This window comes from Caretta caretta, chromosome 10, assembly GCF_965140235.1.
Source record: "Caretta caretta isolate rCarCar2 chromosome 10, rCarCar1.hap1, whole genome shotgun sequence".
NCBI classification, from domain to species: domain Eukaryota; kingdom Metazoa; phylum Chordata; order Testudines; family Cheloniidae; genus Caretta; species Caretta caretta.
Genome location: NC_134215.1, coordinates 11,741,382 through 11,767,862, shown reverse-complemented (window position 1 = coordinate 11,767,862; position 26,481 = coordinate 11,741,382). Strand labels below are relative to the sequence as shown.

At 41.8% G+C, this 26,481-nt stretch overlaps 2 protein-coding genes across 2 annotated transcripts in view; both read left to right on the top strand.

Moving 5' to 3' along the window:
* EIF3B (eukaryotic translation initiation factor 3 subunit B) overlaps positions 1-16,078 on the top strand; it is a 34,476-nt gene extending 18,398 nt beyond the window's left edge. The window contains exons 9-19 of the mRNA XM_048868185.2: positions 611-657; positions 2,416-2,626; positions 3,238-3,310; positions 3,903-4,025; positions 4,972-5,050; positions 10,347-10,485; positions 11,098-11,223; positions 11,796-11,873; positions 12,653-12,761; positions 13,232-13,350; positions 15,524-16,078. Coding sequence (XP_048724142.1) covers positions 611-657; positions 2,416-2,626; positions 3,238-3,310; positions 3,903-4,025; positions 4,972-5,050; positions 10,347-10,485; positions 11,098-11,223; positions 11,796-11,873; positions 12,653-12,761; positions 13,232-13,335 — 1,089 coding nt within the window. The 3' untranslated portion in view covers positions 13,336-13,350; positions 15,524-16,078. The remainder of the gene's footprint in view (positions 1-610; positions 658-2,415; positions 2,627-3,237; positions 3,311-3,902; positions 4,026-4,971; positions 5,051-10,346; positions 10,486-11,097; positions 11,224-11,795; positions 11,874-12,652; positions 12,762-13,231; positions 13,351-15,523) is intronic.
* LOC125644350 (kinesin-like protein KIF19) overlaps positions 14,836-26,481 on the top strand; it is a 33,172-nt gene continuing 21,526 nt past the window's right edge. The window contains 3 exon segments of the mRNA XM_075133313.1: positions 14,836-14,841; positions 19,534-19,860; positions 23,875-23,940. Coding sequence (XP_074989414.1) covers positions 14,836-14,841; positions 19,534-19,860; positions 23,875-23,940 — 399 coding nt within the window.

Below are 26,481 nucleotides of genomic sequence, written 5' to 3'. Positions count from 1 at the left end.
GCTGTACCTGAAGTGCTGCTTTTTTTTATTTTGAAGCAAGTTACTGCTAAAATTTGATTTTTTTAAAAAAAATCTGACTCTCCAGTAAATATTTATTAAAGGGTGAGAAACCCACCCTCTCTTGTTTTGCTCTTTCCTTGGGCTCCCAACATCCCCACTGTTCAGGATTTTGGTTGTTTTTTTTTCTTCTTAATTTTCCACTGGGGTAGTAAAGGTTGGAAGGAGCAGATAAGGAGAGCAACTTAATTTTTTAATGGAGCATAGAAAATATAGCCTTACAGTATCACATTTGTTTAATACTTTTGTCAGCAGATCACTACCAGAAAACCCCCCCTAAATCCATTCATGTAACACTGTTGCTTACAACCTGCTTTATTTTCCAGTATGCCTCATCATCCTAATGCATATTTTTAATTTGTAGGGTTATGGGGACTAGAATTAGGATGCAAGAATTAGGATTATGGGGATGCATGGCAAGTGTTTTTTGTACTATGTATCCAGGTAGTGATGAAATGGGGACATTTCCCTACCTCCTTAAGGGTGTTAATTTAAATAACCTACCTATGTAAGTATTTCTAACTTGCAAATTTATGATTTTTCTTTTTTGTAGTCTATGGGTTTGCTGGACAAGAAAAGTTTGAAAATCAATGGGATAAAGTGAGTTTATTCTCTTGTGGAGAGTTCTGCTCTTTTGTTTTGTTCTTGAGATATTATTGTGTGTTAAGATTCTAGTATTGTGGAGTTCAAGGCCAGAAGAGACCATTAGATCATGACCTATGTATTACAAGCCATTGCATTTCACCTAGTTATCCCTGTATTGAGGCCAACAACTTGGGTCTGACTAAAGCATATCTCACAGAAAGGCATGTTGTCTTGACTTGAAGACCTCAAAAGAAAGATAATCCACTTCCCTCGATGGTTTGTTCCAGGGGTAATCACCCTCACTGTTAAAATAAACCATATATGTGTACTTTATTTCTCATTTAAATTTTTTTACTTTAGCTTCTGGTTATTTGGTTCTTGTTAGTCCTCTCTCCACTAGATTAAAGAGCCTATTGGTACCCAGTATTTTTTCCCCATGAAGATACTTATACAGTGTAATCAACTTGCCTCTTAAAGACAAGCAGACTGAGCTCTTTCAGTCTTTCTCACTATAAGATGTAGTTCTGGGTGGAGAGTGTTTAAATGCTGTTTCCCAGAACATCCCCTTTTCTTAGCTCATGGATCAGCCTTTCAGCCTGATATCTATATGCACCGAAAACTTTGCATTTGTGTAGTGATTACACAATGAAGAATTAGTATCTAGTCCAGAACCATCTGCTTCTTATATTGGTGGTCAGCAGTGAGTTATTAGGCATCTTCCTCAGCAAAAGACAGGTTATGTCAGTGTTAGGTGGCTGTCAGTCAAGTGGAATAATGTTAACTCTTCAACTCTTACGCTTTTGGTGCAGTAATAGAATTAATACTTAGAATTTCAATATGATAGCAAGTTTCTTTTCAATGTTTATACTTTCCTTGCTGATGATCCTGGTCTGCAGCTGTGGAGAAACTACCTATAAGGGAAGAAGTAAAGACATCTGTTTTTGACTACTTCTCTCTTTCCATGCATTGGTGACAATTTTGTGAACTTTGCAATGATGCCTGAAATATATAAAAGCTTGATGATCTGAGGATCTAACATGATGTTTCTGTTGCATAAACCAAAATGCATTTAACTCCAAGTTAAGGTTATTACATCAATAAAGGGATATCTTGTCTGTTATTTGGCCTTCCATAGTCTTAAATAAGAGTGCACTATACTTTACCAGCTGGCACTGAGGTAGCTAGGCTCATTCTATAATTCTATATGACTCTCATCATGATTCCTAAAGAAACAACTAACTTTTTCACCTTTCCAGGGTTCCAAAAGGCTTCTTAGAGAATGGGGATCTCTCTGAAGTAGATTTCTAGCTTCCTTGTTAAGGAAGCTAAGTGTGACAGATTGTAGGAGAGAAGTGTACTTTTAACATAGTTTAATGGGTTGTCTTTTTGTAACTCATTTTATCAACCTATCTCCCAAATCACTTGGGATTCTGCAGTATGAGATGCGGTACTCTTTCTGCCTTTCCTAGATGTAAGTGTATTGTTTCTGCATCACTACTTGTCCACCTGTGAATGGCAAATCAAACCTGGGTTTTCTGCGGGGTCACCAAGCAGGTCCTGGTAAATTTATTTTTAGTCATTCTCATTGCACTTGAATTTAGAGTTAGAATTCCTGCTTGTAGCCTAGCTTTAGTATCAAGCTACCTGGAAACTGACTGATTCACCATAATGTACCAAATGTAATGCAGAATGCTGTTCTTTATGTTGCTTGCAACATATCTTTAACTGATTACTAAATTGGACTTTTTTTATGACATCTTGCCTCCTTCGTAGGGATTTCTCATGGTCTCCAGGGGGTAACATAATTGCGTTTTGGGTGCCTGAAGATAAAGATATCCCAGCAAGGGTGACACTGATGCAGCTCCCCTCCAGACAAGAAATCCGTGTGCGGAACCTGTTCAATGTGGTGGATTGCAAGCTGCATTGGCAAAAGAATGGAGATTATCTGTGTGTGAAGGTAGACAGGACTCCTAAAGGTACACAGGTATGTGCTTCCTAGGTGTGTTCATAAAACTGGTTCTGTCTCTGCTTTGCTTTGGTTTTTGCATTTCAATATGGATTGATAAAAATGTGTGAATCAATTACTTGGTGTCAAAACCCTCTCATTTTTTCAGTTAGGTTTTTAAGGGCTATGTGTAAGGTCCTATGGGCGCTTAATGGGCATTGGACTTGACATCACTATCCATCGGGGTTCTGCAAGATCAATGAAAGTATGTCTGTCTTATTTTTGAAGCACCTGGGGACAGACCCCCCTTCTTTCAGCATTTGTTGCATTCGTTTCAGCTGGTTTTGGTCCCACAGATGTGTGGGACCTACCATATGTTTCAGTCCTCTTGAAATAGTCTCAACTTCTGTACCGTAGAAAGCCTGTTTTTGTTAACTCATAACTTGCTGAAGAAATTCCTGTTTTAATAAAGGTCTTTAGAAATGATTCATGATCTTTCTGTGTTATCTTCCATCCTCTAGGAAAATAAGCCCCAAAATGTCTAGATTTATCCTCTTGAAGTACTAAACTAGGCCAGTTGCATAGTCATCCTCAGAGTCCTGTATTAAAATGAATTATACGAGATACTTGACCTATGTTGACTTTCACAGGGTGTGGTGACCAACTTTGAGATCTTCCGAATGAGAGAGAAGCAGGTCCCTGTGGATGTGGTAGAAATGAAAGGTAAATCCTAGAGACAAATGTGCTAGCTATTTTTCTGACGTTGTGTATTTATACATACAGTATTCATCAGTGAATAAACTGACAAAATATTGTAGTGTAAAATGTTACAACTAATGGGTTTTAACAGATGAAGGACAACTGGATGGCAAACTTGTCTCTCTGTCTTGGCCCAGCTATTTCTGAACCTAAAAAAATTGCCTGGCAAACTGTTTTCTGCTTCAGTTGCTGTACTTTGACAACAAAGGAGAAGCTTCCCTAGTGGGAGACTGATGACTTAGTTAGAGCTTTACCCTTCTGTCTGAGCATATTCTGTACCAGGCTGGAAAAAAGCTGGAGTAGGTGATTGTGAACACCCCATAAGTATTATCCTCTGCATTTGTCTGGTTGGCTCACTAGAAGCAAAGCAGCAGTAGAAATCTTAATACCAAATTGCTCATCATAATGAATGTTCTCTTTCATATCCAGGATTTCTTCAGTCCTGTATACAGTAACTGCTTGGAATTGAAGTTGTGTAGAGAATGACTGACTTAACTCAAGAATTTTGTCCCTTTGTTCAATGTTGGCTTTTGACACTTCTTTACATCTGTTGCAGAAAGTATCATAGCCTTTGCCTGGGAACCAAATGGAAGCAAGTTTGCTGTATTGCATGGAGAGCCTCCCCGAATTTCTATCTCCTTTTACCATGTCAAAAACAATGGGAAAATAGAGCTCATCAGTAAGTAGCGTTGACAGCAGGAGTACAGGTGAAGGAATCTAGGCATTAAGCACTTTATGTGGTGGTAGCAACCTGTTTACCCTGTAGACTTCTTACAGTTGCTTTTTCATAGACCGTTTGATACTTCTGGGCCCTGACAGAGGGCATGGGAGAGAACATGTCTTGAGCATGCTGCGCTCCAGCTGTCTTGGGCTGGGAGAACAGCCGTGAGAGCAGGGGTATCAATTTATTCTGTAGTGAGGGCCAAATTACCATTTTATTCAGAGTCTGGGGGTTGAAAATGAAAGGTCCACTGGTAAAATATTAATCTTGCGGCCTGTGCCCCTTTTGCTGGCAAAGTTAAATACCACCTTTCTGTGACAGAGCAAAAAAAGCATTTTTGAAACTTTCTTTCCTCTCTCCATTAATTCACCTTCTCTACACTTCCTCCCCAGTATTTTAAGGATTTCCGCCCTTTCTCAACTTGGACATTCTCTCCTTCTCCACGCCCTCCATTTTGGTTTGTGGGCCTTATACTGATTTAACTTAAATCCGCAAAGAATCAGCTTAAACTAAATTGTGAAAAAGCACTCTTATGCCAAAAGAAGTATCCACATAAGGGGTTGCACCAATTTAACTACATCCGTTTCTAAACAATTTTAGTTAAATTGGTACAACTTGTGTGCTAAGGCTTTGAGGATTCTTGATTCTCTCTGCCTGCAAATGCACCTTTTTGAATGTTTGATCATCCCATTGTTTTCAGTTTAATCAGTGAGAGCAGATCCATGTTGGGTTTCATTCTTCCGATTAAAATACAACTATAGTAGACATGTTGCTTGTTAATTGCAGAGCTCAGCGGTGCCTTTTTGAGGACTCTGTTGAGTGCCTGTCAATGTGATTGCTACCATTGGGTGGAGACTTCCATCCTTTCTATGTTGGCATAAATACAAATTTTGTTTCCTTTCAGAAATGTTTGACAAGCAGCAGGCAAATACGATATTCTGGAGTCCGCAAGGGCAGTTTTTAGTATTGGCTGGCTTGAGAAGGTGGGTATCGCTACTTGGCATTCTGAGAGAGCTCATTTTAAGTCAATGTAATGCTCTCAAAGAGCTAAAAAAAGATAGTCTTCACACTACTGTATAAAGACTATCTGTAAGACAAATAGCCAAAATCTTAACCATCTGTCAGGTAGAAAACCTGCTTGTATTAAGAGGATTATCTTTGTTTGGAAAAATCTAATTTTGACATACAGTAATCTGCCAGTTAGCCTTTCCAGGGTCTACATGGATTTTAATTTGTTTGCAAGTGATTGAATTTTTCTTGAAGATAAATTTACCTGGTTGTAACTTCTACGTATTTTCTTGCCCTCTTCTGCCTGAAATTTAATTTCCTGAAGTAGCTGGCCTCCTTACAGCAAAGGTAGTTAGTGCAGTAGATAAAATAACACCTCTTGTTCTGTGGCTAGCAGAAAATCCAATTTTATTTAGTCTATAAAAACAATTAATGAGATGCCTGTGTTTATATTGGCTACCTCTTCTGCCATCATATCAGATGAGGAATGAGGTTATTCTAATCTCGCCCACCATATTGTTCTCTTGGCTAAGTTTAGAATTCACGTCAGCTGTTTACTTCCTTAGTCTAAATAGAAAGATGTATTTATTCAGGGAGCCCCTCAGATTTCTCCCCCAGGCAGCAATACAAATGACTTATTCTATAAGAATTTTTACAATCTCAGATAAAATCATAACGGGGCTTTTTCTGATTTAAATATAACTTGGAGGCCCTGTCAATTTTGGTAAATCTGTCATAGCATTTTAAAAATCATCTTGAATTTCATGGTTACAGAAATTTAAATCTTACATATTCATGACTTTTGACAAATAATAGCATTTATTTAAAACATGTAAAGCCCTTAGGTCAGCATTTCTCAAACTGGGGATTTCACCCAGAATGGGGTGGCAAAGATGGGGGGAGAGGGGGTGGTCACAGTATTGCCACCCTTCTGTGCTGCCTTCACAGGCAACCGTGGAGAAATAAGGGTGGCAATACCATATGCCACCATCACTTCTGCGCTGCTGCTGGGGGCAGCACTGCCTGCAGCCCTGGGCTCACGGCCAGCCGCTGCCACTCTTCGGCCACCGTGCTCTGAAGGCAGGACAGAAGTAAGGGTGGCAATACCGTGACACCCCCTCCCCCCACACACACACACTAGTCAGATTTCACATTCTGTGAGGGTGTGTGTTTTGTTTTTTTACAGCCATGAATTTGTAAGGGGCCTAAGTGTAACTGATGCTGAAGGGAGCAGTCACTTTTTCCTCAAGTCTGTCTTTCTATCATATAAGATCTCAAAAAGTTAGGGATTGCATTCAGGTCATGGCTTCTTACGGTAAAGATGTCTTGTATGTCCTTATAAATGCCCTGTACATACCATTTTTCCTTTCATTAACCATACTAATGTTAGTGTAACTTTCTTAGACTATTCTCTTAGCCAGTTATTTAAAATCCTTGAATGTATAAACGGGACTCTCTGGTAGGAGTAAGGAGGTTTTATTACCTCTGTATTTGGCACTGGTGTGACTGATACTGGAATACAGTGTCCAGTTATGATATCCACAGTTCAAAAAGGATGTTGAAAAACTGGAGAGAGTTGAGAGAGTAGCCATGAGATCGGTTAGAAAATTTGCCTTCTAGGCATACAGCAGTTCTCAAAAAAGCTGGTTTTAGAGTTTAATGTACCCACCTTACATACACCCGCATCATATGTCATTTCAAAGCTTATGCTATGTATGTTTAGCTGAGATATGATATGGAGGTGTCAAGTGGTGCTGTAAGCCTTAGGCAGGGCGAAACAGTGGATCCCAAAGTGAGTGTCCACTTCTGCACAGTTCCAGAAACATTGCAACACGATTGTGACTACAGCTTTTAATGTTCGTTGAATTTAACACCTTAATGTAGTGTTTATTGGTCAGTTACCAAATGAAAATGTGTTGAGACGTTCATTGGATTTGCATTGGTACTATTTTTTTCTCCAGAAATGATGAAGCTTTTTAGCATGTGGCAAAAATGGTGAATATCAATGTTTTGCAATATACTAACGTGAAATGTTCTCAGTCACATATTCTTAATTGTCAAAATATCTCTCACGTGATTATAATAGTTTTCTATCTTTTCAGTTGAAATTTGCTGACCAAATCAATCTCTCACTGAGACACTGCATCAGCAACAGTAGATTGCATGCCCACAGTTTGTGCTGCATAGTGGGTAGATAGAAATGTATCTGAATTCATAATGTAATGCTTCTCCATCTGTAAGCTTTTGTGTGTACGGTATAGCATTGTCTGCCTGGTAGAAGATTTTAATTTGTAACTGCCTGTCCATGCAGTATTAACCTTTTGAAATAGTATAGAAACTAGCTTTTTAATTCAGTGACACTTAATGCACATATCAGTGTCAGAGATGACAGTATACAGCTTCATATTATGAATATGCAAAGCTGTGAGAGAAGTGATTTAGCAAAAAAAAAAATAGTGAAGACAAAGTCCTTGCCTCTGTATTGGAGATGGGTTACAGCTCTTACCAACAATATGACAAACCCTTTTGACCCTGAATCACATCTGGAGGTGCTTTTCAACATATCTACTGAACTGCATGTAACATCAGATATAAGAGTCTCTACTTAAAACAGCAGATGTTGCTGAAGAACAAATTGAAAGATTTGTGAGAGGTGCACTTGATTATGATGGGAGACACCGCTTCAGCCCAGTCAAGAAATCTGGCACTGAGACATTTACTGGCATGGCCAAGACCACCAAATTGAAATCTGGCAAAGGAGGGACCATCAGAGCAGCTATTAGTCCAAAAATTGTTTTCCACAGTGTACGTAAAAGATGCAGTGGCGGTCATACAAATGATGTCTGGAGACAAATTTCACTCATTCAGTGAGTTGGCTGCTGAGCACTTGAGGCAGGTCCTAAAAGGATTTGACAAAGCTAGTTCCATAGTCTGTCTTTGACAGATATAACTGTAACTGTGAAAAGTGCAGGAAGATCGCACTGGGCAGGTTCCGAAGTGGGATGCAAGAAATACCAAGTAATTGGATGTCCTGTGCTTCCATATGGAGAGATTCTAAAGTTGGTGTCCAAAAAGCAGTCGCTTGTAAAATTCCTCTGTGAATATATGGTTCAAAGTGCACCAGTGTAGGAGCACCCAGCGTACAAACATACCACCTTGCTGGAGGCTTTTCCAGTGGTGAAGTAGTAAAATACATCACCAGTAGAGGTGTTGAAAGAAGTTCAGACTAGCACAGTACGCGAGAGGAAGCAGAGACAAAGATGCTTCTGAATGCTGTATGTACCAGTATGGCTTTTGGGTCTCTGGATGTCAAAAGAACCATATTAATTAAGTCACTGATGCAGATGTTTTGGTCCTTTGCTGTTCATTACTTTCCAAAAATGGAACATGCAGATAAGATATGGATTGAAACTGGCACCATTATCAGCACCACTGACAAGCGTCACTTCATACCGGTGCATACAATTTGATGCACTCCCTCCTGACTTCTGCAACATATTTCCTATTTCCTGTCCATGCATTAATAGGATGTGACTGTCATCCCTAGTTCCGATTATTTCTGCAATCGGAATTTAATGTTGTAGAAACACAGGGAACTTACTCCCAGTTTGGCGAGATCTCTGAAGCGGTGACTGACAAGTGACAATTTCTGCAGCAAGGAATCTGGTAGCAGTGCTGTATTACAAGACAGAGAAAAGGAGACCCACAGAGACCTGAACTGCATGTATTTCAGTGTAGCCTTCAAAAAGGGCAAGTCACTGGCCAAACTCCCATTATGTAAGGACGGTTTTGAAGAGCATGTCAGCAGAGCATCTTGGCAAACAAAGATTTGGATGTCTTTGTGCAAAGGTAAACCAAATATTGGACCACCATTGCAACGTGGATGGAAAAATATGGATGAACTACTTCCATATTCTTCAAGGGCCCAATGGCATCTAAGCTTCTACAAGACCTTATTTGTGCCATTACTAGTAAAGGGCCACTGCAAAATCAGCTGTCTGTAGTCAGAACAATCTTCACTGCACAGAACTGTGAAGACTGGTAATCCATGTGCTCTCAACACTTCGTGCTGGGCAAGATAATAATGTTGACTAGAAATGTCACCAACACTGTTACATTTCAATGACACCTGTACAAATTGATTATTTTGTTGTGATGCTGTATACTGTTGCCTGTGATGCTGTGAGGCCTCAAAAAAATCCAATGTTATGCCTTGAAATAATACATAGGGTCATAACACACACTTTTTTCAAAGTGGTCATTTCAACATGTTGATGGTGTCATTGTTTATCCCGGTTTTTATGGTAATGGCACCACTTGAGAGTTCTCATACCTCATCTTAAAGTAGACATCATAAGCTTTCAAGTGATGCTCACATGTGTAGAGAGGGTACACTAAGTCGACCATATCGGTGGTGTCTGCCACTCAGCTATGATAGTGATAGACTTAGGGAGTGCAGTCTATTTAGCTTAACAAAGAAAAGGTGATGGGGTGACTTCATTAGTCTATAAGTACCTACATAGGGAACAAATATTTAACAATGGGATCTTCAGACTAACAGGTTTAACACAATCCAGTGTAAAGTTTTTTAACAGTGAAAGTAATTAACCATTGGAACAGTTTGTGGTGGATTCTCCATCTCTGACCATTTTTTAAATCAAGATTTAAGATTTTTCTAAAATATATGCTCTAGGAATTATTTTGGGGAAGTTCTATGGCCTGTATTATACAGGAGATCAGACTGGATGATCATAATGGCCTTCTGGCTTTGGAATGTATGAAAAGCAATGTGGTTATTCTGTGTATTACTGGGCTTTACACATGTTAATGGTAAAGCCCTGCTTCTCATTTAGAAATCTGTTTTATTTTTGACTGTCTTTGCTACAGAAATAACCACATTTACACCATGCTTGTGAGATTTTGGCTGTACCCCAAGTGCATTCATAATGTGGTTTCTTTATGACTTTGAAGGGGAAAAAAACATGTTAAGGAACTTTAAGCCTAGAAGGATACAAGGGTTAAAACTATTCCCCATTGTTCACAAAAATATAAAGAAACAGGTGTGATTTTAAAAACCCTTGGGCGAATCCATTTAAACACCAGCAATGGAAAAAATGTTAATATTGATGGGATTTTGTGGGGTGAGTTCATAAAGAATGTCACCTCCTAATATAGATTCCTCTTCCCACCCCACCTTTAAAAAGGTCAGAGGGAAGTGTCAGCGGGCCTGGATCACATTTCCATCTTGTTCCTCATTGTTTGCCTTTGCAGCATGAATGGTGCCTTAACATTTGTTGATACATCAGACTGCACCGTGATGAATATTGCTGAACACTATACAGCCTCGGATGTAGAGTGGGATCCTACAGGCCGATATGTTGTGACATCTGTGTCCTGGTGGAGCCACAAGGTACTAAAGTTTCTGCTGTGATGTCTCCCTGCATATTTAAGAGGGTCAATCTGGCTTTTCCTATGTTAACTACAAAATAAAGATATGTAGCGTTACTTGTATCTGTCAGTGGGTAATAGCTCCTGGTGTAATTCTTGCATGCCTATTTCACATACCAACTCATTGCTTTCCTGTGTCAATGAACTACTTCCTTATTATTCCAATCAGTGTACTGTATCTTTTTGATATGCAAGTATAAGGTTTTTAGTCTTTCGGATTAGTTCAGGAGCTTTCTTACTGCAGTTCAGATATCTTGGAAGGGCTGGTGGATACCTCTGCTTTGGATACTTCATAGGTGCTTCATTTTTGAAGTAGTATAACTTTTTTTTTTTCTTTTTTGAGGAACATTACTTCAACTTAAAGTTAAAATAAGAGGGAAAAAAACAAAAACCCACCCCCACCCCAAGCAGAGTGTTCACCCTAAAAAGATAGAAGTTCCAAAGACTGAGTCCCACTAGGGACTTTCCTGTTGCTGTTGATTTTTCCATGGAATGCATTCAGATATATGACAATGGGGTAGAGCAGTATAAAACCCTTAGACATGAGTGAGATTTCTCACTTGCTGTTTTCCAGGTGGACAATGCCTACTGGCTGTGGACCTTCCAGGGTCGTCTCCTCCAGAAAAACAATAAAGACCGGTTCTGCCAGCTACTGTGGAGACCCCGACCTCCAACCTTGCTCAGCCAGGATCAGATAAAGGTATTGTATCTCAGTTTAACTCTTCTGGTGTGGGCATTGGTGTAGAGAATTCAAGAGTGGTCTAGTCACAAAGGGTGTGGCTTAAACTGGGGAATGGAAGACAACTCTACAGCAGTTTGCCTTACCACTAAGCAGAGACAATGTGAGAGCTGTTCACAAATTCACTGGGGGAATCTGTATGTTGAAATGGTTCTGTGTACGTTAACACTACTCAATTTGAGTAGTCACTATTCCTATCACAAACTTATTTTTTGGTGTGTGTGGGGAGGCGGGAATGTTCTGAGGAAACTAGAAGGAAAGGTAATAGGAGCAGAGAGAACTGTTGAAAACTTGGATAAGGAGCAGACTTTGGCTATCCGAACTCCAGTGGTTGCTCAGGTACAGAAAAACTGAAGGTATCTATAGACCTAAGCAAGGAAGAGAAACTATAAATGACAGACGAGAGGGGATTTTTTTTATAGACATAAGCAAACTTGCAAAAATGCTGAGTATGCCTGGGCATATCTGAAGTTGCACCCTCTTATACATTAAGGTGGTCTCTAGTACTGGTTGACATAAGTTCTCTGTTGCAGCAAATTAAGAAGGACCTGAAGAGGTACTCCAAGATTTTTGAACAGAAGGATCGTCTAAGCCAAACGAAAGCCTCAAAGGTAAGAAGCTTCTGAGATCCAGTGAATCAATGAAAAGCAGCTGATGCACTTGTAACTCATATTAATCTTGTGTCTTTGTCTAATTTCACTGACTGGGCCATATACTTTTGGGTCTGCTGCTGCCTCCAAGCTAATCGATGTTGTCCCTTATCTTGAGTAGGAGAAGCCATTGTGTTTTATGTCCAGGTTTCCCAGATTGTCCCCACGTGATCCAGCCAGGAACATCATGAACTCAAGCACAAGCATATGTGCTTGTGGTAGGGAGGTGATAGAATCTCCTTCCTTAGAGGTTTTTAAGGTCAGGCTTGACAAAGCCCTGGCTGGGATGATTTAACTGGGAATTGGTCCTGCTTCGAGCAGGGGGTTGGACTAGATGACCTTCTGGGGTCCCTTCCAACCCTTATATTCTATGATTCTATGTGTAGGGAAGGCAGTAAGGCAGAATTTGCTGGTTCTTCACTTGAAGAAACTGAGGCATGGTGTTACTGATATATGTTGGAGGAGGAATCAGGAAGAGTTTCTGTTAAATAAAGATACTTGAATAATCTTGGCTGGCACTTGTGGGTTCCTGGTGACTGCCTGTTAGCCAGTTTTAGTATAAAAATTTCACAGAAACCATAAACCCATCTTGCCATGTTGGAGAAAGGTGTCTTAAACACCGATGATTATCTGTCAGAAGCTGCATTCATAAGCAGAAAACCCCTAGATCGCTTCCAAATGCATCCCACAAGGACACACTTTTTTGATGGGCTTATTAACCTCTTGTTTTGCTTCTGTAGGAGCTCGTAGAAAGAAGACGTACAATGATGGAGGAGTTCAAGAAATACCGCAAGATGGCACAAGAATTATATTTGGAACAGAAGAATGAGCGTCTAGAGCTGCGAGGAGGTAAACCAGCCACTGGCAGCATTGTAAAGATGTGGCTTTATCAGTTAAATTTTTTTTAAAGCACCAAATAAACATCACTCAGGCTATAGAAGCAGTCTTTGGTAGTGGATCAGTGTTTGGGAGTTGAAGACCACCTCTATGTGATGGGTTGGGGTCCCTTTTAACAATTATTCCCCCTCCTGCCAAAAATAATCCCTCGACCCATGCCCTAGCAGGTTTGCTCACTCCTCAGCTATTTTTTCCGTCTGCTATCTTGAGGTGGTGAGTAGTGAGAAGGCTACTGTTGTTGCCCATTGTGGTCAGTACTGATGGCTTTGCCTGTAACATGCTGGAGGCCAGTGATTATGTTAAAATACCTTTTATTTTAAAGGTGCTTCTCTGCTGTGTATTTTCCTTTTTAGCAAATGCATTAGGCATTTTTGCCTCCTTGGTGGAAGTATTCAGGACTAATGCCTCTTCTTTTCTTCCAGGCGTGGACACAGATGAGCTGGACAGCAATGTAGATGACTGGGAAGAGGAGACTGTTGAGTTTTTTATCAATGAAGAAATTATTACCATTGCAGAACCAGAGTAGTCCAATAAAACTGTGGTAAGACAGATTGCCTTTCAATTGAGAAATATCTTTCCTATCAGCTGTTGCAGCGTACCTCCAACCTGCGTAAAAGCACTTTCTGGGAAAGCTTAAGGCTTATAGAGTGCAAAAATGAATGTTTCTATTCCTTTGACGAGGCTTTTGTACTTTGCTCTCAGTTGAAAGGTTCTGAATGGCCAATTGTAGTGCCAGTGGCCAGAAATGATAAAGGCTTTCTTTCTTCAAAGTGAATGGTTAGGTCAGCTCATAAATCTACGGGCACTTTCCAGTGTGATCCTTTCAAAGACTGAGAATCTGAGCCAATTCTTAAACATGATGCATTACAGGCACCTGATGAAAGTGCCTATGCAGTATGACAAATGTTTATAATTATGCTAGTGGAGAGGTAAATTTTGTGTTCTGGTTATTGGAAGGACTAGAACCTTGAATTGGTGTAAACAATGTTCTGATGCACTATGTAAGAAGGTTTAATTACAGAACAAATTTGTTGCATACACTTAAGTCAGGTATTACTCTTGAATAGACCAAAAGTCCTCATGCACTCTGCTACCTCTTCCTAAAAATGCCACTGAGATTTCAACATTTAACAAACATTTGTATTTAGTGTTACTGAAAGCACTTATTCATTATAAGTGTTTATTTGAAGCCTGTTTTAATCCAGAAGGCTGCTTATCTTGCTGCATACTCCAACATATCCCCCAAATATTGGCAATAGGTATTGCAGATCTAGTGGAGCTTTCCTCCTTGGACACTTGCCAGACTGTTGTGAAGGAGATCCAAACCCTGAACCCCACTGTAGGCCTCTGGAGTCTGAACAGAGCACCGTGTCTGGCTTGGTGTGTCTAGGCACACTTTTAGGATGCAGTTCCTCTTTTAGCACCCCCTCCTGAGAGCCGAGCCTAGCCTCTGGGACCAGTGCTGACTGCTCAGGCTCCCTTGTAGCTTAAACACATCTCTCCCAGAATTCCAGTCATAGTGGATGCTCTAGTTTTGAGTTAACTCTTCAGGGGAACATGAGGTGTAGCACACAACACACAGACTTTGCATGCGATTTTAAAGACACCATGGCTTTTTACTTCAGCAAGAAAGCACTGATCACTTAAAGGATAACACCCTGAACGCACACAACACACAGACTCTAGAACACGCTTACCTTGAGGGACAATCTGTGTTCAGAATTTCTTCCTGCCGCATCTGGCTTCTGCAGCAGCTTCCCTCAGTTTGAGCTGGTGAAAATGGCTGAAGATCCCAAGTATAGCAGCTCCTGCCCTCTAACTTTCTAGTCTCCTCTGTCAAGTTGCCTCTGATCAGCCTCCTCAGGTGATTACAGACCCCTGCAGGTAACTTTGTTACCAGGCAACATCTCCCCTGACAGTTCTCCTGGGTAGGAGCCAGGCTTTTGTCTCAAGATGCTGTTTTTTCAATAGAGGATCATCAAGACTGTTAGCCCTATGCCATAACATCTTGGAATTTCAGTCCAACATGGAGGTAATAGAAAGATGGCAGAGAAATGAAAGGGCAACCCGTTCAGAATGACGTTTATGGCTTGATAAATAAAGTTGCATAGAATTCATACTCTGAGTTCCTAAATCGTACAGACACATTCCCCAAATCATCACAAGAGGATAGCCCTAGTTACTGGATCTGAGAAATGTGTACTTAGAAGGCTTAAATCATTTTTGTGTTGAAGAGGAAATATTGTTCAGTGGTTAGGACACTAGCCCAGGACTCAAGGGATCTGGATTCAATTTCCTGTACCATCTCAGACTTCTCTGTGACCATGGACAAGTCACTTAACTATGTAGTGACTGGAGTTAAGGCAGCAGCAGCCCCATCAGTGTTAGGGCTGAATACTAAAACCCCCTCACCCATCCAAAAATGCACAAATGTCACTTACATTCTCTAAATATGTTTTTAGTTCCAGTGGCCAGGGATGTCCTCTTGCCAATATTTGGGGGATGTGGAAGAGTGGAGGTAAGAAAGGGGGAGAAGCAGTCTTCTGGATTAAATAGGCTTCAGCTAATGAGTTACTTGGGAAGCACAACAGCAAAGGGTGAGTGAAGTGTAGTTGTAGAACTGCCTTTCCCTTGCTAGCAGCTGTGAGTTCGGAGTTTGTTTTGTGTGAGGCACAGTACTGACTTTGACTTTTCCTTTTTTTCCTTCTTTGCAGCACCGCCATATCTTGTACTGAAAAGGGGTTCATTTATTTTCAGAAAGCCTACACCATCTTCGGAATTTTTAATCCATATTCTCTCACTCTGGACGGTGAATGCACCAGGTTCTCTCCATTCTGACATATTGTAGTGCCTTTAAACCTCACTGTCAGCAGTGGGGATATTTGAAAGGCACTGCTTTTAAATTTTTATTCATTTGGGAGGCGTTGTCTTTCTTTTTAAATCCACCACCAGTATTTGCTGTCTGACTCCTGTGCATTGCTTACCAGTTGGCAATTTTGAACTGTTGCCAGTAGGTGAGCATTATCCGTGCACCTTCCAAAGTCTTGCATGCTCACAATGCTTCTCTTTGCAGAGGACTCTTTTTATGTCCCAGGTGCATGGACAGGTGTTTGTTTTGTATGGGGAAAGATCAGCAGGAAAACCATTTTTCATATGATGTATGTTAGTGTGCTGAAGCAGCACTACAGTGGGCTGTACCCTCCTCCATTCAGATTGTGACAGAATTCAACAGGTTGAACGTGGAAATAAAAGCAGACCTATACTAAAAACAGGCCGTCCGTGTGTTCTGTAGAAAACTTCCCTTGAATGACCAGAGTTGATCATTATCTGAATATTAATCTGTCAGGGTTCAGAATTTGCAGCTTCATTTGCATCCCAGTTCCTTCATGGCTGCACTGATTTTTACATGGCGTATTAGGTGGCAGACCAGCTTACATGTTTTTAATAATTATGGTGCAATGTTTTGAAGATCAGTGGATGAATTTCTGAGACCTACTTACAAGGTGTAGCTATTGGCAGCAGCAGGATTATGGGAGATTTCCTGGGTTTTATTTGCAAGCTTTGGTTGAAAATCTATTCAGAGGAACACACTCTTCATGTGTGCTTTTTGGATATACCAAGAAGCCTATATTCTGATGTCTGGAGCCCCATACCTTGTGGTGAAGAAAGTACAGAGTATTTAACTTCTGGTTCAACTCCTCTTGAACAAACTTCCATGCAGCAGCAGCAAAACCAAAAAACCTTAAGAATCTAGTTCTCAGCAGATAAGAGCTCTTAAATGAGCATATTTTATGGTGAAAATACAAGTCGATACTGTTTCTCGTATCATCAGCTTTTTCATCCTTCAGAAAAATTAATATTTATCATGGATGATGTAAGCAGAATTCCAAATACCCACACTGAATGTAGATAATTAAAATTTTCTAGATAATCCATAATCAAGTAATTATCCCTTAATCTTATTTTTTTAATCTTTCAGAAGTGATTCTGCAAGGTTATAACATGTTGAAGGAATACTGTAATTTATTAAAACTACTTCCCTTATTTAAAATCACTTCAGTAGTGAAAAACTGTCTTGTGGAAGTCCAAAGATCAGTTGCTAATAAGATTTTGTTCATGGTTGGCATACAGGATTTATTATGGGACTGAAGTAATTCATGTAGTGGGGGTGATCTGCTCCTCTACCCATCAACAGTCCCAGAACTCAGCTTGTGAAGTGCATTAATGTGAAATGTCAAACTGTCTGCCATTTTGACAGATAGATAAGTGTTAGTCAGTTATATGTTCTGACTATTTCTGAAGAGGGAAATATTCTCCCATAACATGTTGTTGTGATCTGAATTTCTGTTTAATCGTTGGGGTATGGAGAATAAGTTTTAGTCTTGTCCAGTATGCCTTGTAGTTTTTCAGTGACGCATCTATCTTTTGGGATAGGATACTCTATACCAGTAGCTTTCAAACTTTTTTTCTGGTGACCCAGTTGAAGAAAATTGTTGATGCCTGCAGAGTGTTGGGGTACAGGGGTGAGGGTTGTGGGGTGGGGCTGGGAATGAGGGCTTCAGGTTGGGGTCAGGGCTCTGGGCTGGGGCTGAGAGGCTTGGGGTGCGGGCTTACCTCAGGCGGCTCCTGGTCAGCAGCGCAGTGGGGGTGCTAAGGCAGGCTTCCTGCCTGTCCTGGCACCGTGGACCGCGCATGTGCCCTGGAAGCGGCCAGCAGCAGGTCCGGCTCCTAGGCAGGTGGGAACCAGTGCTTGGGGCAGGGGCAGCACGCGGAGCCCTTTAGTCCCCCCACCTAGGAGCCAGACCTGCTGCTGGCTGCTTCTGGGGCACAGTGCGGTGTCAGAACAGGTAGGAACTAGCCTGCCTTAGCCAGGCAGCACCGCTGACAGGATTTTTAATGGCCCGGTCGGCAGTGCTGACCAGAGCCACTTTGATCCAGTCCCTTCTATTCCGCAACCCACAATTTGAAAACCACTACTCTATACTTTTTTTTGGCAATAAAGAATAGTGAAACTACTAGAGACAGAGATCTGCTGGACACGTGTGTTTTGGATAAAGTAACTTAAAGCATCATGATCCTGGTCATGCTTTAGTGGGCTCCTTCAGGATGAAAGAGATTTATCTCTCCAGGTCACCATTGAGCAAGGAGTATTTTTAAAATATTTATTTATGACGTAGTAAAGTCTGTTACTTATGCTTATGTTTTATGAGGCACTTTTGGAAGTCCAATTTCAACAACAATTTTTTTTAACTTCAGTATTGACTACTGACACTGGTGACTCATGCTGTTGCTCTAGATGAGTTTCTTTTTTTGTAGCACTTACTCTAAGAGTTTTTACAAACTGTGTAGTATAATAATCTCTCTGCCTGCCCCTGAAGTGCAGTTGTTCAACAATGTGGTAGAGCACCCTGACTCAAAACTTGACTACAGGAAAATTTCTAAGCATTTTACCTGGAACAGGGCTGCAAACACTTTTTTTGTGGGGAAAAAGTCCATAGAATCTTTTAATCATTAAAGAGAGAGGCTACAACCACTTGCAATGTTTCTACCTAGAGGGAGACTTATCTACATCCCTGAGGTTCCTGCTTCTCCTTCAAGAGTGTCCTGGTCCAGTGTGCTTAGTGTGTGGTAAATCCCTACTATTGTCCATCTGATAGCAGGATGGGAGACTTTTTTTTTTATTTAAAAAAAAAAAAAGGAAAACCAGACCAAGACCTTTATTGCTATCTCCCATTGTCTAGTAATTGCTCTGTCCTGTTTTGTGTTTTAAGGTGTGTTTGCCTCAACCACTCCCTGTAATTTTTCTGACTTCCGAATAACCTCTAATGCCATCACTGTTAAAATAAGCCAAACAGCCCAGGGCCTGTTATATTAAAAATTGGTCAAGTTCTTTGTTTAAATATAACAATTTTAAAAATCTTTTAAAAAATAAAATGCTTTTCTCTTGAAGTGTTTTTCTTTCATTGGCCATGAATGGAAGTAGATGGACCAAGTTGTTTCTTTATTTGTGCGCTAGCCTCCGTGGTTGTCTTAAGGCTCGCCCTAGGCTTGAGTCCTCTAATTTCTAAACTAAAGCTCTAGTGTTTTGTCCAGTTATGTCTTGCTTGGTATAATTTTCTATGCTAATAAACCCCAATAATTAAAATAGAACACACACTCCTTGTTTTCCACTTTGCAGCAAACTATAGAGAGGGAAATCCGAGCGCTGCCAGGCCTACCCACCTCACATGCCAACGTTAAGCATTCTATACAGGACTATGAAAAAGGACAAATATTTCACTAGGGCTGCACCGCAAACATTTATCGTTGCTACACCTGAGAGGTTGGTGCTTAAGGTGTCCTTGGGAAAACAGGCATCTTCAACCATGCTGGTGGTGACGCCTGCTGAAGGAGACACATACAGCTAACGCTGGGTTTATTTTTCCCTGCACCGAATAATTTCCAGGGGCCAGCAGGGCTCCTGGTGTTCCGGCTCCCGAATGTTGTTCTTCCCCGCCTGCAAAGGAGCTGGAGGGGCCCGGGCAGCAGCGGAGCCTGAGGCTGGGTTTAACTGCGCTAAAAGCAGGCAGCGCTGGAGCTGCAGGCGCTGAGCAGGCAAGCCCAGCCCTGAGGTGCTTTCACCTGCAGGCAGAGGGCGTGTGGGCTGCACCCATGAGCTGAGCATCTTTGGGCCGGTTCCGTGGCCGGCCTCAGCATGGGATGGCACTAACGGGGCGTGCGGGAGTCGTGCCCAAACCCTGCATCCTCTACCGCCCGGGGCAGGGCAGCGAGCGCTTCTGTCCTGCCCGGTGGCTCCCTGAGGCTGGTGCAGCCCGGAGCTGCTGGCGGCTGCCTGGAGCTGCTGGCGGCTGCCTTGTGCTGCTACAACCGCCCGCTGATGTCACCTGCCGCCGGGGGATCGCAGGTTGCCCCGGGCTGCGGCAGCGAACCGCTCTCCCTGCAGCCCGCTGGCGGGGGCAGCCCTTTCCGGGCGGGGCACAGGCACGCAGGAGGCCTGGCTCCAAGCCCCAGCTCGGCCATGAAGGATCTGAGCGTGGAGCAGCAGCTCACAGTGAGTCCGGCTGACTCAGGCTCCTTTGGGCACATGTGCCCTTCCCATCTACTGGGCAATCCCCTGCTGCGCCCGCAGACCCCTTCTGCGAGCCCCGTGCAGCTCCGCTGCAGAACTTACTCCAGCCTGGGGGCCTGTAAACAAATCCTCGGAGGGCTGAAAGCACTGGGCTGGACAAAGAAAACACCCTGCAGGAGACAGACCTGTGGATAGGAAACGCTAGCAGGTTTGCCCCTTGTTTTCTTCTGGAAATCCTGGGATAAGACTTTTCCAAGGCAACTGAGCATCTGAGCTTTTCCATCTGAATTGAAATTGTGTGTTAATACATGCTGAGTAGAAAGTAGGTAGGTTGCACTCATCAGAGTCCCAAGATTTTGGCATTTCTGTGTGGATCATGGGAATTTGCTGTTTTTTCAGTAATGATTGTGCACAGAGACAATTCTTTAATTAATCCTGCTCCCAAGTTTCCTGTGGTGTTTTTTTTATATATATAGATATATAATTTACAAAAATCTCTCTCACTCCTCAGACTTATTTTTGCCATGACCTTGTGTCAGAAACATGATTGCATCTGCAGAAATCTCTGCTTTGAGCTCTAAACCACATAGTAACTATTGCACGTCACAGGAATCTCTTCTGTAATAATGTGTAATAGCATATAAAATATTTTGAGTTCCCTTATAGTGCCAGTAAGTCCTTACTACGGAGTCTGATCCTTTGCCACATGCTTTCTTGTCTTCCGTCAGTGGCTACAAATAATTTTTTTAATGTTACCTGCTTTGGGATGTGAGCAGTTACAGACATGCAAGAGAGGCTTGTCAGTCTTACACCATTGCCTGCTCTGCATGAGGAGGAACTGCTATAGATTGGGACTGAGGCACTTTTGAAAATGTTACCCTGAGCTGTCCCTTGGGTAGGGTGAATCGGGATGACTGGCCTTGGCCCTGCACTTCGATAAAATTGGGACTGTCCTGATATTTAGCCCTTTGTCCTGCGTCCCGCCCGATGTATGATTGGGATGCCATTTGTCCCGTTATTCAGGTGAGGTGGGGGGTGAGGAGGCAAACGAGGCGGCTGGTGGGAGGGGGTTGAGGGGGCAGGTGGATGGTGAGGAGGAGAGCGGTGGGCGGGCAAATGGGGCACGCCGGACAGACGGTGAGGAGACTAGCGGGGAGGCAAGTGGCGGGCAGGTGGGTGAGGAGGTGAGTGGGAGTGGGGTGAGGAGACGGGTGGGCGGACGGCGAGGAGAAAAGCAGCGGCATACAGAGGGGGGCATGCTGGACGGATGGTGAGGAGACTAGTGGGGAGGCGAGCAGCGGGCGGACAAGGAGGAATGTGTGTGTGAAGAGGAGAGTGCTGGCTTGGTGGACAGCGAGGAGACTACTAGGAAGGCTGATTTGTCCTGGGCCCCGCGCGCCCCTAGGGACGCCCCTCCCTGCTCAGTCCCATGAGACTTAATCTCCAAAGTCACATAGGAGCTTCTAAAATTTCACCCAAAGTCTTTTAGACTTGATGATAAAGGAACAATCTATTCCAGGTCCTCTATGAATATTAAAGATCCCACAGAGTTAGGGTGCAACTCCCTATATCCTGTTAATACTCATCTGAAAGTCAGCCTTACTTTCTTATTGCTAGAGTTTAAAGTGTTGTACCAGGTGATACTGGATGGTACCTGGAACTGCCTCTTGACTAGACTAAATCGACACTTGACTAGACTTGTTATTGTGGAAATAGATTTGGTTTTTGTATAAACTCTTTGTATGTGACTACTGGGGCCTTATAGCAAGACTGTTTTGAAAATTGGTCACTCTTCAGATATGACACATTAGCCAAGTACTTTATATAGTGTTTCGCTAGCATTAACTAATGTTAAATGCTACTGTTAGATAGTATTATTCCATTATACTGATGGGAAATGTACACGTAGCTGTTAAGGCCAACACTTTTAAGTGACCACTGAAGTTGCGTGTCCACCTTGGGATAACAAGACTGGTTCAGACATGCTGAGTACTCACAATGCCAGGTGAAATCACTGGGAACTACTAGTACTCAGCATCTCTGAAATCAGTCCCCAAGTGGGCCAGGTTGGCTGCCCAAAAACTGAGGAATTAGGGGCCACATTTGAAAATGTTGGATTAATTGGGCCAGAGGTTCCACAGTGAGTTAGTGGAAGAGCTGGGCTGAACCCATGTAGTATAGAAGAGAACCTAGTTTCTGTTTTGCATACACATGCCTGATCCACTACTACGCCATGTTGCCTCTCTATTTATTACTTTAGGTGTAAATTCGAAAACTCCAGCGCAGTGAACTACAGTCAAAGGTGCGCTATCAGGAGTCATTTGTGTTCTAATTAAAAGGATTCCTGTCCTTTTTATATATTTTTAATTTCCATATTTATAATATTGTCTACATTTGAAAATGTAGTTACATGATTGATGTTGACTGAAATATTTATGTCTAGAAGAACATGCTTGTAACTGGCACTTCATAATGGTTCCAGTCCTGCAATGAACTCCAGACTTTGGTGGAATCCCATTGACTCCAGTGGGGTTCTGCACAGGTTAGGGGTCAATCTACACTTAACTCATCCTAGGATTAGGGTCATAGTGATTGTTACACAGGGATAAGCAACTGGGTATTGTGTTCTTCTGGCAGTAAACTTGGTACAATAAATGTATTTTGTGCAGTACAGTTTAAGAGCTGATGTAAAGAGCTGCCCATAGGAAGCCATTTGCAGTCCACAACAACAAATTTATTAGACTTACAAAATCTCGGAACCATGCTACATATTATTGGACACGATCTTTTGCTACCTTATCTATGAACTATTTACATATACACAGCTCTAGAGCTCTTTCATAATATATTCTACACAGTGTTTTATGGGCATGTGCACAGTGCAGTGTGTGGGACAACATAGCCATAGATTGCTATGGAGTTATGTATTGTTTATGGGTAACTAATTAACAGTTTACTACAGACCCAAGCTGCCGAGTTCAGATCTAGAATATTTCCAAAGTTCAGGGGTGCTTAGATCTGAGATTTTGATTTGGCCCCATCTCTCAACATTACACTAAGCAAAACATGATGTAATCTTAAACCTTTGTTAAATGTTTGCTGTGTCACAGATATAGTGTCAATTGCATGTTGGGTAGCATTTTCTCCAGCTGTTTGAAAATAAAATATCTCTCCTAAGTGTGTCTTCTTTGTTTTATTAATTTTTCTTCTCCCTGAGCTTTGGATAGTTAAAATGAGTGTGGCTGCAGCTGTTTGTATGGCAGCATCATGATGTTAGCAGCAGTATTCTAGGAAAAGGATTTATAAGTCTGTTGCTCATTGTAGCTCCAGATGGGGATGCTAAAGAGCAAAAACCGTTGTGATTTTGTAGGTCCTGCAAAATGGCTAATTTCACCCATATGGTAGTGAAATTCAACAAATAAGAGATTTGTGCGCTTCTCTTTGGTTTCTTCAGCTCATGTTTGTTTTAGTTTTAGCCCTTTTAAATATATAAAGTGGTGGTAATTTTTTTTATGATGTTCAAATTCTAAGGCCAAAATATACAAATCTGGGTGCTCACGCAACTTAAATTCCCTTACCCTGACACCACGAAGTAAATAACCTATCATTGTAATCAGTGTTTTGGGGACACAATAGAAACACAATGTGTCTCAGCTCTGCAGCATCCAGAAACACTCCCAAATCTGTGAATGGCGATGGTGTTGGTGGGCAGAGAAGTAAGCAAAACAGAATGGTCTTGGGTTTTGTTACTTTAGAAACAGAGCGGGTAGTAGGGAATTAGCACTTATTGAAAGAAAAAGTGAAAATTATTGGGGAATTAAACATTTTAAGCTTCTGTGGTGGTTTAAAAAATCCTGGAGAATAAAAAGATCAATATAAAGTTATTCCAAGTAGGTGATCATCTCACTTGAACAGAGAGAATGACTCAGTGATGGATCAGTCTGAGCTGGCTGGGGGAGTATTTATAACCAGCGCAATTCCTGTGTCTGTGTGCAGGTGGCTCTTCGGATTCGTCCAATCAATGAAGCTGAGCTGGAGGAAAATGCTGCTATCATTGGGTGGGTGACCAGGTGAGGTTGGAGCAGAGCAGCATGGGTGAGTTTACAGCTGAGCTGGTAGCTAGTGGCTTCCTGGAAGGAGAACCCAGGTGCTTAAGTGTTGGTGCCTCTGTCATGATGAAGAACAAACACAGTGACTCACTTGAACATGGAAAGGGTTATGGGGAGTTAAAAGTTCTGCAAACCTGGGCAGTGGCTGTTAGGACAGCTACAAAATTTGCAGACCCCTGAGAAGTCCCCAGATTCCCAGGGCTGGGAGCTAGGAGGAAGGTAGGAGACTGAACTGCTTTCATGACATTTGTTTGGGGGGAAGGAAGGGAAAAAGAGGGGATTACCCTCGAGAGTGCTCCTACAGGAGTTGGTTCATTCTCAACCTGTGGGAGCTGCCTGCAGGGCTAGGTTCATGAAACTGCTCAGGAACTAAACCCTGGAGAATTCACCAGGGCTGCTTGAAAGACATTATGTCCAAAGACAAAACTGTGAATTTTGGAAACTTTACAAACATAGGAATTACCAGATTGGTTCAGACCCAAGATCAATCTAGTCCAGTATCCTGTTTCCAACAATGGTCAATACCAGCACTTTCAGAGGAAGACTCAAGAAAGCTCGCATTAGGCAGATGTGGGATAATTTCCCTCCTGCATCAGGTCTCCAGATCCCTAGTAGTTAGAGATTGGTTTAAGACAGGCGTTCTCAAACTTCATTGTACCACAACACCCTTCTGATAACAAAAATTATTATGCAACCGCAGCCAGGGGAACTGAATTGAAGCCTGAGCTTGCCCAGGCCCCGCCACCCCAGGTGGGGGACAAAGCTGAAGCTTGAGCCCCACTGTCCTGGGCGGGGGGCCTGTAGCCTGAGCCCCGCCAACCAAGGCAGTGTGGGGCTCAAGCTTCGATCCCAGGACCCAGCAAGTCTAATGCCACTCGTGGCGACCCCATTAAAACGGGATTGTGACCCATTTTGGAGCCCCAACCCACAGTTCGGGAACTGCTGCTTTTAAACCGAATGCTTCATGGTTTATATTCCTTCTAAAATTTATGTTAACATGATCTGTTGTAACACTGGATGTTCTTGATATCCATAGAAATGTTCAATCTCTTTCTGAATCTCGTTAAATTCTTTGTCTCAACAACATCCTGTGGCAATGAGTTCCACAGTTTCAGCCCATATTGTGTGGGAAAAAAAATGTCCTTTGATCAGTTTTGAATTTGCCATCTTTTAATTTAATGGAATGTCCCATTGTTTGTGTGTTATGAGAAGAGAGAAAAGAAGCTCCCCATCTACCTTCTCTAGGTTATTCATTATTATATAGACTTTCGTCATGTCCCCTTGTATTCATCATCACTTTTCTAAGGAAAACAATCCCATTCTTTTCAATCTCTCTTCATATGAAATTTTCTTCAGGTCCCTAATCAGTTTCATCAGCTTTTGCTGAAACCCCTCTAATTCTGCAATAGCCTCGCAGAGATGGGGTGACCAGTACTGCACACAGTATTCCAGATGAGCAGACCTTAGATCTGTGTCATGTGGGAACAATGAACTGCTGTGAAACATGCAGGCTGTCTTTTACATCATAAAGAAGCGAAAAGGGAACAAATCTATTTTTCCCTGTACAAGTTCTTACAAGCATGGTTTCCATTTACTGAGTTATTTGTGGAACATCATTCTTTAAAGGCCATCAAGCTGGCTTGATAACCAACTTTATTTTTGTATAGCTTATTTAGAGATCACCTCACCAGCCCTGAGCTCTATTTTCCTCCAGTGGACAGGGAAGGATTCAGATATTGCATTGGTTTAAGGATCATTTTTACCCTGGAGAATCTCTCTCTCTTAGCCATGAAAATTACTGTAACAAATGAAGTGAACATGGGTTCTTTGGCAGTTGAATATCCTTGGTGGTTTCTTAGATAACGTTACTATTCTAATCTCAAGTATAGTTTACTTGGAGCCATTTCCACCCATTCACTGATGCCTAAAACAAAATTGACAGTCTTATGCTTCAGCAGTTCAGTCCACCAGTGAATGGTTTATAATTTTGTGTATGTTTGCACAATGCCTGTCAATCAAACAAGGCATTAACCCTAGATGAATGACACTAACTTTTGTTTTTGCTATCTAATTAAAAATAAACTTTTTAAAGTGAGGTGGAATATGAGATCCCATTCATGCACTGATCCCGATACCACATGAAATCAGTTGCAGGATTAGGGCCTAAAAGTATTACAGCCCACATTTCCAAAGAAAATGCCTAATGTAAATTCTCTGTGCCCAGGTGCGTGGGTGGAATCCAATGTTAAATCACACAGACAGACACTCATGCATTTACCCACTTTGCATGTGCAACTACAGATTGTGGACACAAATCAGGAGGGTCTTTTGGGTATTTGCCCCCTAGATATTTACTATTTTCAATTCTTTTTTGTCTGCATAGCTCAGAAAAAATTGCTTTTCTCCAGCAAGTGAAATTGTGCAAGTAATTAGCCTGGGATGTTTACTGGATACTTTTGGAATTTTAGGCACAGGGAGGGGAATGGAAAACCCC